This window comes from Equus caballus, chromosome 7 (genome assembly GCF_041296265.1).
Source record: "Equus caballus isolate H_3958 breed thoroughbred chromosome 7, TB-T2T, whole genome shotgun sequence".
Lineage (NCBI taxonomy): Eukaryota > Metazoa > Chordata > Mammalia > Perissodactyla > Equidae > Equus > Equus caballus.
Window position 1 is genome coordinate 31,104,635 of NC_091690.1, and position 12,325 is coordinate 31,116,959.

The following is a 12,325-nucleotide window of genomic DNA, read 5'->3' on the forward strand; positions in this document are numbered from 1 at the left end:
GCCGAGACCACCTCTTTCCCTCTAGTTAAAATTTATCAGTCTTTCCACCACACCTTGTTTGCCCTTATATTTTGCACTTAATTAATTCTGCCTTGCTAGACTGTGTGCTCCCATGCACAAACCATGTCTTATTTGTCTTGCTGTATCCCTAGCACTTAGTAAGGAGCCTCACACAGTGCTCCAGCTTAACAAGTACTTGTGGAATTAAATGGAATTGACAATCAACACGAATAGTCATATTTGCTAACAAGGGTATTATACAGGAGACTTAATTCAATGGAAGAAAGGCTAACATTTATGGAGCACTCACTATGTGCCAAGCACTGTTCTAAGTGCCCTGCGCTGTTCTAATGCTCATAACAACCCCACGAGGGAGATGCTATTAACTATCTTAGTTTTACAGATGAGGAAACTGAGACACAGAGAAATTAAATAACTTATCCCCAAATCAACAGCTAGTAAGTGGTGAGAAGGGGCTATAGCTCAGACAGCATGCCTTTGGGCCTGTGCACTTAATCACTTTCTTACAGTGCCAATAGTATCTGGTGACAGTTCAGAGGAAAGCATCAGAGTACCCAGAGCAGACCACCTGCCTTCCTTGGAATGGACACCAAGGAGACAGTTGGGTTGACCTCAGGAAGTCTTTTCCAGCCCCGGTTTGTGCAAAGACTGTCCTTGTAAGATTTAGAGGACAAGAGATGATGTCTGTCTGAGCCTTGGTATGCTGGTGTCAAGATCAGGGGCAGCCATATGTTGTGCAAAACATTCCTTTTTGACTCCTAAGCCTTTTGATGAGCAGTTAAACCAGGAAGGCTTATCTGGTGACAGTCCTTCTCCTGAGGTGACGTCATTGCTCACCCTGGCCCCTGCTGAAGGCTAGCGGAAGCGCTCGGCCAACCTTGTGCCGTCCCCACGGCTGAGAGGCCTCACCAAGCGCTCTGTTCTCGGGAACTGAGACTCCATAGAAGTCTTACAGCATTTTCTTCCTTTTCCTCAGAAGGAGAAGCTGGACATGAGGGCTGGTCAACGGTGGTTTTATTTAGATTGTGTTTAGCCAGCATCCTCTAACCACCCCAAAGTCAATGTGGTTTCATCTGACTTCAGTAGCTAGCTCCTGCACAGGGAAATGAGGTGGGGACTCATGAAAGGAATAGAAATGAGCTACCCCGGGAGGGATTGAAGCTTATTCTCTCCAATTCTTTCTCTTATGTCCATACTCCCCAGCCCCAGCCCCTTGCCCCATCACCACCCCAGTGATTGATCCCTGTATTTCTGTGTCACCATGCAAGATATTAAAGCTGTTTGTGGGATTCAGGGAGGTGTTTAGTATCCAACAATCAAAATGCCTGGGGCCAGAAATGCATCAGTTCAAATGGACTTTGTTTTAATCTGGGTCTCACAGACCCGCAATGGTAGAGTGGGAACTGGGCCTTTAAGAGCTCATCTCTTTCCTGCCATTGCGTCTAAGTAGGCACAAGTTACCTTTAAAGATGTGCAGAGAAAGCCACTTTCTAACCATCCTTGGTCATGCATTCCAGTCCTTAACTGGCCTTACTCTTAGGAAATGTTTATCATCTAACCTGAATCTCCCATGCTGTGCTCTATGCAAACTCATTTCCTCTTGCTCAACCACAGAAAGAGAGCTAGAGAATCCTTTGTGTTGTATTTGAAGACAGTTAATAACACTGCTCTCACAGCACTGTTCACATTTCTATCAGTATTTCCACCTTCCCTGATAGCAACAAATTCCACTTCCCATATGCCCACTGCCTGCTTCTTTCCCTTGTACACAGGCCAGCCCTTGGGTTTGGCCATTCTCAGTGTTGTGCAGGAGAGAGACTCTGTGTCGCAAACTTGAGGGTGGGGACTGTCTGTCTTGAGGCAGCAGTGTTGGAAGGGACACTCCTGTCTTGCCCTTGGCATCCCTGGGGCAGGTGGGCTGGTGGGGGCCTGCCCTTTCCACCTCACACTCACTTGGATGCCACCCAGGCACCATCTAGCCTCACAGCTGCTGTTTTTCACTTAAGTTCTCTCCTGGAAGTTTCGGCTGAATAATGGACTATATAGTTTGTGGGCCTCCAGAAGTAATAGACAGGTGTTGGGTGTCTTGTGTCTGTAGGAAAAGGGAGCCTGAACAGCTGAGGATAAACAACAGTTGCTTGGTAATATGAGCTCCTTTCATTTAAAGTCAGAGGGCTGGCTGCGGGGTGGAGGAAGGGGCGGCCAGGTTGTTCTGGCCACCACCTGTCTGGAGGGCCAGAGTCTGCTGAGAGTCAAGTATGGGAGAGAAGTGGGGAGGGGAGACTTTGAGAGGAATGCAGTGGCTGAGATCCCGAAGTGGGTTGTGGAAACTCTTTGGTCCTGACTCCCTGACATCAGCTGCTTTGGGAAATTGTTTTTCAGAACTTTGTGCTTCCATTTCTGCACTTGTAAAATAACTGATGGAATTGAATAGCTACATGTTATTTCAGGGCTGGAAAATTCTGATGCTATCAGGGACCTGCTTTCCAGAGCTGAAGCACTTGATGAGATTTTGGTGGTCTCTAACTGGCTTCAGAAGACCTGGGTTCAAGTTCTGGCTTTGTCATTGAATATTTATTATTTATCTATGAGCTTGGATAAATTACTGAGTCTTTCTGTGTCTCACTTTAATCAGTTGTAAAATGAGGATAATAACATCTGTTCTCCCAAACTCCTAGGGTCACTGGGAAGATAAAATACTGTCTATGAAAGCCCTTTACAAAAGTGTAAAGGTAACTATCCTAACAAAACACACAGGACACTGGATGGAATCAAAGGTTCTTCTCTCACCACACTTACAGCCTTAAGAGTAATGATGGCTTGTAACTGTAGGGCATTTCGTTTTCGAAGTAGTGTCCCATTCATCATCTTACTTGATAGTGCATCATAAGAAGCAAACAGAAACAGCTGGGTCGGGGGACAGGGGATGTGTTTTGAATCAGGTTTTAACGGATGAAAAAGTTAAGCCTTGAGGGAAAGAAGGGCCTGCCTGGGGGAAGTGAGCAAGAACAGTGCAGGGGCCTTGAGGGACTCTGGGTGTCTGCTTCCCAGCCAAGTGAAGCCAGCTCACATTTACTTTGACTGAGGTTTTCCCTCAGGCCAGGTGAAATGTAAATGATCCTTCTCAACTACTGCTGAGCCCAAGGCTTAAATTAAGTCTTATACGATTTTAGATTTTAGGTCCGGAATCTATTGTGGGTGGAAAAAGTGTGGGAAGAGGGAGCTGGTGGCTTTTTTTCCTTTTAAGAGGCTTACATTTAAATGCAGAGTGCCCATGGTAAACTTCAAGGGGCTGCTCCCCTTGTGAATCTCCCTTTCCCAAAATACCCTTTGAATATTTTGGCCCCTTATTGTGGAACCTACTGGGTTTTTGTGTGTTTTGGGGTTTTTCTTGGCTTCCAAGTGAACGGTAGTGTCCTAGCTTCCCTTCGCCTCTTAAACGCCTGAGACCCCCTACACAGGGCAACTTCCTTGAACTGAGAACTTATCAGCTCCCCTGCCAAGCGCTCCTTGGAGGCAATCCAAGGCAGTGAGCCACTCTGTGTGCCTTGGCTTAGCTCCGGATCCTGAAGTTTGGAGTTACATACAGCCCAGCCTCCTCAGCATTCCCGGAGCCGGAAGAAGTGTCCTTCTCCTTGCCAGGCTTGACACCTTCTGGGAAGGGGTTCTTCCTTTCCGTGCCACGTCTGGGAGTTAAAATAGAGTGATACCAAACCACCCTTGAGAGAGCCAGTGGCCGGATGTGGAAGAGTCAGAAATCAGTCGGCACCGCTGTTCTGGGGAGTCATTGACAGTGGGTCTGGCCTTGGCTTTCTTGGCCACAGTATTTCTCTCCATAAGCAAAACATACTCAGTTTCCCGGCCTCTTGGAGGTTGTTCAAGGTCGCAATATCTTGAGTTGCCCTCCATGCGTCATTACAAGGCCTGATGCACCCATGGCCAACTGTCGCATTTGATGTCTTGCTGAACCATAGGGACATATTTTCTTGCAATGAGTTCTTGTGGTCTTCAGGAATGTGATTTTTCCTCAGCTTTGGGACACTTGTGAAATGTTCCCATGACCTTCCTCCTGGCACAGAAGCGGCATTGGCTCCCTACTGGAAACTGGGCTCACAGAGAGGGGCAGAGAATAGGTGGAGTGCATTGTGGACTTAATGGTGCTTCTTTTTGTGCTCCTCCTGGTCTATTTGAAAGCTACCATCTCTACTTTGGTTCTTATATGCAGGACTTACTGGAGAGGCAAATGCACTGGGCTGGGAGGGGGGATGGGCGATAGAGCCTCTGCTCTAGAAGCAGGGCTGCTCTCGACTCAGTCCCCACACAGTGCCTCAGTAAGGTGGATCAGTTCTAGGGCCAATCTCTCCGGGTGGTACCTGAGTCTAGGGAGTGAGTGGGTCAGCATAGCTCGGGACACTACAGGACTGATCCAGACTTTCTAGGTTCCATGTCCTGGGGACATACTAGACTTTTTGTGACCCAGTCTATGCCTCTTGCAGGTCGAAGCAGAACTCAAGTCATTCCCGGGAATGTAAAGGGAATACCCTCAGCTCCCTGGGGCTTTGCTGGATGCTTTGCTTCCTGGGTGCTCATCCTCCCCAATTTCCTACTTTGCTTGGGATGGGGCTATGGTATTGACAGGGTGGCTCAAGATGTACAGGGAGCAGTCCCTTTTCCTTACTTCTCTGTGTCCTGTGTCTCTCAGATCCTGTTGTCTGTCCTTCCCTGGTATGTCATGTCTGCCGTCTCAGCTCATTCCACAGGAGAACTGTCCTCTCTTCTCAGCTTGTCATTTTGGAAGCAGCCTCCAGGAACTTTGCTGTCTCCCTTTCATTATGCCCAGGCTTCCTGTGTCCCCACCTGTACCCCAAATAATTCTGAGAAGACACCTTTCTTAGGAGAAGAGATGCAGCTGAAAAGTCCCCTAGTTTTCGGACAACCCCGTATATAGGATGGCCTTGGAGAGTGAGGACTGAATTAATTCCTTGACTCCTCCCTTCCCCGCCCCCTCCCCCCAAGATAAAGCAGGGAGTTGGATTAATGAGCGCTGCCTGGCCAATCGTCGCTTTGAGAAAGTTTGGTTTGTGATCCTGTTTCATTAGGCTGATTGGAGCAGCCCTTACTCCGAGGTAGAGTCCCTCCCCAAGGGATTCCACGTACAGTTACACTAGCTGTCGCTGCCTGTGCATGCCCTTTCTTAACAGAAATGACCTCCCTTCACCCTCCTCCTAGCCCCCTGCTCCTCCTCCTTTTTTGTTTTTATCCAGTGTCTCGCTTCCTCTCTTTCTCTTTCCTTCTCCCTCCTACCTCTGCCTCTTCCTCCTGCTCTCTGCCTCCCTGCAGCGCCAAGCCGGCTCCCCAACCTGCCCTGCCGAACGCAAACCGCTGAGTGTGTGGAGCTGCCCCCTGGGGCCCCGGGCTGCCGAGTCCCGCTAAGGCAAAGACGCAAGCGAGCGAGGGAGAGCCGCGGAAGGAGACAAGCGGGCGCACGAGGGGAGCCCCAGCAGGGCGGCCGGGTGGCTGGCAGGCGGCTCCGGGCGCGCGCGGGGCGCCTCTCCGGCGGCGGACAGGGCGAGCGCCGTGGCCGGCCGGGGGGACCGGCGCGCGCAAAAGTTAGCCTCGGACGGCCGCGCGCCCCACCGCGCCCCCTCGCGCCCCCTGCTCGCGGCGCCCCGGGAGAGGGACTCGCTCTTCCTGCAGCTCGAGCGGCGAGCGTTTCCCAACGTGAGAGGGCCGAGCGCGCGGCGGCCGAGGGGTGGGGAGCAGGACGCGGCAGGCGGGAGCGGGACGGCAGGCGGAGGGCGCCGAAGAAGCGCAGAGGCGACGGGGACCCATGCCGGCGGCCAACATGATGGAGAACCTCCAGCTGCCCGCCCTGCAGGTGCCCGAGCCGCAGGGCGCGCCCGAGGGCAGCCCGGTCTGGTCCAGCTCGTCGACCCCCACGCTCCGCCGCCGGCGCTTCAAGATGCGCCGCATGAGGAACGTGCAGGAGCAGAGCCTGGAGGCCGGGCTGGCCCAGGACCTGCCCGGCGTCCTGGCCCCTGGCAAGGAGTTTCTGCAGCTGCCGTCTATCGAGATCACGCCCTCCAGCGACGAGGACACCCCGTGGTCCAATTGCTCCACACCCAGCGCTTCCCCGCGCCGAAAACGCTTCCTCCTCCGCAAGTGGCTGAGGGTGAGGGAGCGGAAGGAGTGCAGTGAAAGCAGGTACGTCCCTCTTCCGCCTCCTGCCTTGTTCCCCTTTCCTCCTCCTCTTCCCTAGAGGCGTCCGGGGCCCCAGGGCATCCTAGCGGAAACTTCGGCGAGGAATGCAGGAGCCCTCTAGCAGAGTCGGCTTCGAGCACGGCGCCCCGCACCAGGGCTGGTGGTACTTGAGCTTCCCCTCGCGTCACCCGTCTCCCAGACCCAGCGCTAGGGACCAGTGACTTTATATTATGTAACACGTTTACATGGGGCTTCACGCTGCATTCCATCTCTTTCCATCCTCACAGCAGAATGAATAATAAAAGCCACAACAACTAATATTTATCCAGCCCTTATCATGTGCGGGTCATTAGGGTGAGCGCCTCACCATCTATTTCCAAATTTAATCTTTACAAAAAGTTTTTGAGGTAGGTACTGCTATTATTCCCATTTAACAGATGGAGATAGCAGAAGATGAGAGAGGTTAAGTGGGTCCTGCACTTAGACTTATGTTTGTGAACTCCATTTCAATTTTTATAACTTTATTTTTGGCTACATCAGGTTGCCTTTATTGGCCCACACCGGTAGAGGAGCTGGCAGAGTATTGGTGTTAAGTGAGTCATAGTTCCTACCACAGAGATTGTTTCGACGTCTAGGCCTGGTCCACACCACTGTGGTTTGTGCCAGCTACTTTTTTGCCTGGGTAAATGTGGTGGTCTGAGTAGTGGGGCAAGTTCGCTTACCTTACAACTTGGTATAGAAAACCATAGTGCAGCTTCATGCAGCCTTGGCCAGGAGTTGTGTTTGAGCTAAACCCGTGGTCTGGTGGAGCTGGCGTGGAATTTCCACTCTTCGTTGATACCATGAGCCCTACTCATTTACTTTTAGACTCTAGGGCCCTGTGTCACAATGGTGGTTTGTGCTCTTGTGTGGGGCAACTGAGCGATTGGCCACCTTCCCCAGGCCTCCTCCTCCCAATCTATTCAGTTTCATTCATTTCAATTCAACAGGTATTTACTGAATATTCTTATGAGCTCAGAGTGGCACCAGCTAATGGTGATATGGTTGTGGAGGGAGAGGAGGAGGGCTGAGTAGAAGGAGGGGATGTGGAAGTTAAGGAGGAGGGGGGGAGGAGACTTGCATATGAAATTAAGATATGAGTTTCACTCATATTGCGATAGAAGCATTGAAGACATATGCTGTGTGTGCCACATGCAAGAAGAGAGAGGAGGAAGCCTTCCAGAAGGAAGACGCTGAAACCATGATGAATACAGATAGGTGGTAGGAAATAACAGGAAAAATACGAGGTCGTGGGCGTGAGATCAGGAAAGGAGAACAGTAGGGACAAAGGCCTAAGAACAGGGTGGGCCATGTGTCTTTGAGGGGACGCTGAGGAGCTGGGCCAGGTTTACAGAAGATGAGCATGCTAAGCCTTCCAGGATTTCTCTTCTGGGAGCAATGACTGGATGTGCTTATCCCTGTGGTGCTTTGTTGTGGGGCTTTTTGTGGACCTGGGGATAACAATTCTTTCTGTTCTGGTGCTTCATCTTGCTGCCTTTTCCACAGAGTAGAGGCAAGTGGGGCAAGCTGGGAGGGAGCTAAACTTGAACTAAAATAGTTTGTCATAGTTTGTCAATGTTCCCCTCAAATGTGAGAGACCCTAAAAGAGACCCTCTTTTGACCTTGAGATTCTGCCATGTATATTGAGGACAAAATATCGGGAAAGGAGCCTTGCATTGCTGGCCAGGGTGGGGATGGGGTGGATTTGCTTAGATTTAAGGACGGCTTTCCTGGTTTTGCGAGTTGTCTAAGGCTGCGGTGGATTCTTCATTTTTGTTGGAACAGGGAACATACTCTTAAAATCAGGAAGGATGTTCACGTCTTAGGAGTAGTTTAAGGGAGTTCTTTTATTTTTTTTAAAGATTTTATTTTTCCTTTTTTCCCCAAAGCCCCCTGGTACAAAGTTGTGTATTTTTAGTTGTGGGTCCTTCTAGTTGTGGCATGTGGGACACCGCCTCAGCATGGCTTGATGTGCGGTGCCATGTCTGCGCCCAGGATCTGAACCCGCAAAACCCCGGACCACCAAAGCAGAGCGTGCGAACTTAACCACTGGGCCGCTGGGCCGGCCCCTGAGTTTATGTATTTTTATAGTTTTTTTTAAAAATTTTTTATTGAGTTAATGATAGGTTACGATCTTGTGAAATTTCAGTTGTAGATTATTGTCTGTCAGTCGTGTTGTAGGTGCACCCCTTCACCCTTTGTGCCCACCCCCCCACCCCTCCTTTCCCCCAGTAGCCACTAATCTGTTCTCTTTGTCCACAGGTTTAAATTCCTCATATGAGTGGAGTCATACAGAGATTGTCCTTCTCTATCTGGCTTATTTCACTTAACATAATTCCCTCAAGGTCCATCCATGTTGTTGCAAATGGGACGATTTTGTTCTTTTTTCCGGCTGAGTAGTATTCCATTGTATATATATTCCACATCTTCTTTATCCAATCATCTGTTGATGGGCACTTAGGTTGCTTCCACATCTTGATGATTATAAATAATGCTGCAATAAACATTGGGGTGCATAGGACTTTTGGAATTGCTGACTTCAAGCTCTCTGCATAGATACCCAGTAGTGGAATAGCTGGATCATATGGTAGTTCTATTTTTAATTTTTTGAGGAATCTCCATACTGTTTTCCATAGTGGCTGCACCAGTTTGCATTCCCATTAAGGGAGTTCTTTTAAATGGTGGCCCGTTGAATGAGAAGAATATATGTATATACAGGTTTCCCCCGAAATCCAAAAATCGTGTTCCCATGAAACCTTTTGTAAGCGGAAATGCCTTAAAGTGAAGAGGCAATTACTATTAATTTATATGGGAAAAATTTTGAGCATTCCCAGACCTAAAAAATAACCTACCAAATCATACCAAGTAAAACGTAAAACCGGGGTCCAGCCCCATGGCCAAGTGGTTAAGTTCGCATGCCCCGCTTTGGCGGCCCAGGGTTTCGCTGGTTCGGATCCTGGGCATGGACATGGCACCTCTTGTCAGACCATGCTGAGGCGATGTCCCACATAGCACAACCAGAGGCACTCAAAACTAGAATATACAACTATGTATTGGGGGGCTTTGGGAAGGGAAAAAAAGATTGGCAACAGTTGTTAGCTCAGGTGCCAATCTTCAAAAAGAAAAAAATGGTAATATATTCATTAAAAAACCCAAAACGTAAAACCTAAAATAGGACTAATATATAGTAAAATCAGGAATGATATGATAAATACACAGCCTCTATAAAGTAGAAAATAATGTGTGTGCAGTATAGTTTCACTTTCTCGAATGGGGAAGACAGCACACGGGAGGGCTGAGAGGTGGTGGTGGTGGTGATGGTGTGTTAGGCTAAGTCATCAGAGGTTGGAGTGGTGAGAGGTACAGGAGACTGGCATGTAGGAGAGAGAGGAAGGGGGTCCTCTGTTAACATCTCATCATTGTCTGAATCCCTCAAGGCAGGCAGGTCCCTAATGTCAGCACCTTCTTCTGTGTCTGCCTGCCTCCATGTCGAAGGTCGAGGTTCATTGTCTGCTGTGGCTGATATAGCTGATGTGGCTGATGTGCAAGGCTTGAAATACGACAGTATGCTTGACTGCTTATTCTCTGTGATGGCTTGTCACAAAACGCTGAACACCATTTTTACCTTTTTTCCTAAAAGCAAAAAACTTCTTCGAATTTGTTGTGGTTAGCAGAAACAGGTACTAACGTAGACCTTTCTTAAAAGCAGAATGGCATAAAGCGAACTTTCGGATAGTAGGGGAAACCTGTATGTAGACAAAGGCAGGCTGGTTTCAAACCCCAAATTTTCTGACTCAAATTCTACTGTTAACCACTGTTATACAGCCTCCTGTTGGAATCTGTCTGGATTGTGGCTAAAACAAAAACCCGTCATTTTTAGGCCTTGGAATTAGATGGCTTCTTGGAAAGAAAGGAAGCAATCAAGTGAATAGGTGCATATAGATGCCCAACAAGATGCCCTGAGAAGGAACTGACGTTTAGAGGCAACAGAGCACAAAGAATATTGGATTTGGGCCTGCCCGGTGGTGCAGTGGTTAAGTGTGCACTTTCCACTTTGGTGACCCGGGGTTCGCTGGTTCGGGTCCCGGGTGCGGACATGGTGCTGCTTGGCAGGCCATGCTGTGGCAGGCGTCCCACATATAAAGTGGAGGAAGATGGGCACGGATGTTAGCTCAGGGCCAGTCTTCCTCAGAACAAAGAGGAGGATTGGCAGATGTTAGCTCAGGGCTAATCTTCCTTGGAAGAAAAAAAAAAAAAAGAATATTGGACTTAAAGTCAGGAGACTTTGGTTTAAATTTAAGTTCTGTCATTTTCTAGCTGTGGAGCCTGGGGCACACCACTTCACCTCTGTGTGTTTGCTTCCTCCGCCTGTGGAAGGGGAGATCTGGGGTTTGATGGGAGGTCTCAGGAGTAATACACGTGAAAATGTTCTGTAAACTTCCCCTTGCTGTGCAAGGGTGAAGGATTCCTGTCATTCTTCTGTGAGTGTCTCCCATGGAGGGGCTGTGTTCTTGAGAGCTGAGGTTACACGCTCATGTGTCCTGGAGCCGCACCTGGGACTCCTCGCACATTACACGATTTGGAAATGATGGTTGGAAAATGACTGTGCTCTGGCTTGGATTAGGGGGGATTAGCATACCAAGCCCAGCATGGCATCCTTCCTCTTCACATTCCCTACTCCAGATCAAACCCTCCACAACAGAGAAAAGCACCTTTCAGGCCTGCGGTGGAATTCTGTCTGATGTGTTAGAAGCCAAGGGGCCAAGAGGGCCACAGCTTGTGGATTTTAACTGCACAAAGTTGAAAAGAAGGTCAGGATACCTCTTTGCTCTCCCTAACCCTAGGAAGAAAGAGGGGGAGAAAATGGTAAAGTTAGCATGCTTTGGGAATCTGAGGACCTTGGGGTACAGTACAGAAATACTCCCAGTCCGATCCTTTCGGGTTCCTCTTTGTATCTTCGCTGTCTAGCCCTGTGCCTGATTTTTCATGATGACCCGTAGATGTTTGTTGATGAATAAATAATGAGTGAATGAATGATTCCTTTTTTTTTTTTTTTTTTTTTGAGAAAGATTAGCCCTGAGCTAACATACGCTGCCAGTCATCCTGTTTTTGCTGAGGAGGACTGGCCCTGAGCTAACATCCGTGCCCATCTTCTTCTACTTTATATGTGGGACGCCTGCTGCAGCATGGCTTGATGAGCGGTGTGTAGGTCTGTGCCCAGGATCCACACCTGCAAGCCCGGGCTACTGAGGTGGAGCGCACGAACTCAACCCCTACACCACCTGGCTGGCCCCTGAATGATTCCTTTTTCTCTACTGTTTGGAATGCAGTTCTCCTTATTCATAAATCAGGGAACATTTCCTGGAGGAGATGAGTCCAGAGAGAGGTTTTTTTTAGCAGCTTTATTGAGATATAATTTACATACCATACAGTTCACTCATTTTTAAAATGTATAATTCAGTGATTTTTAGTATGTTTACAGATAAATGTAACTAACAAGTCAATTTTAAAACGTTTTCATGACCTCGAAAAGAAACTTGTACCCCCATATGTCACCTCAATCCTCCTATCCCCCATGCCCGCCCTGCCCGAGGCAGCCACGAATCTCCTTTCTGTGCAAAGCTGAGTTTTGAGCGGGTACCAAATACCTGTTGTAGAAAGCATTTAGGTGTGTTGGTTTCAAGGTGGGGATGGATGACCAAGTGTGGTCTTGATGAGGGATGTGGGAAAGTGAGGGTGGTGAGCTGATGGGCTGACAGACTGTGATTTATGCTGCAGAGTTTGAATTTCAATTAATCAGTCAGTCAACAAAGATGTATTGAGGTCCTATAGACAGTGCGCTTTATATACAAAGAGGATTCATCTCAATGGAGAGCCATTGTAGGTTCTGGAACCTGGGAGAGACATGCTCAGAGTGGTATTTGAGGCAACTAATTCTTGCTGTTCTGTGTGAATGGAGTGGTGAGGTGGAGGCCCGAAGCCTTGCATTGTTCTCCCAGCAGTCTAGCAGGGTTTGTTTAACATAAGATGGCACCGCTTTTTTGCTGGCCATGTTGTCCTCTGA

At 48.7% G+C, this 12,325-nt stretch overlaps 1 protein-coding gene across 26 annotated transcripts in view; it reads left to right on the top strand.

Annotated features, from left to right (window-relative positions):
• Positions 1–12,325, top strand: part of GRAMD1B (GRAM domain containing 1B) — a 227,563-nt gene that overhangs the window by 58,791 nt on the left and 156,447 nt on the right. For 4 of the 26 annotated variants that reach the window (XM_070273825.1, XM_070273826.1, XM_005611656.4 and 1 more), the window contains exon 1: positions 5,730–6,225. The exons of 13 other annotated variants lie outside the window; for them this stretch is intronic. In XM_070273825.1, the coding sequence (XP_070129926.1) occupies positions 5,852–6,225 (374 nt within the window). In that variant the 5' untranslated portion in view covers positions 5,730–5,851. Of the gene's footprint in view, positions 1–5,661; positions 6,226–12,325 lie in introns of those variants that run through there. 9 more of the 26 variants (XM_070273824.1, XM_070273827.1, XM_023645036.2 and 6 more) reach the window with 6 other exon arrangements.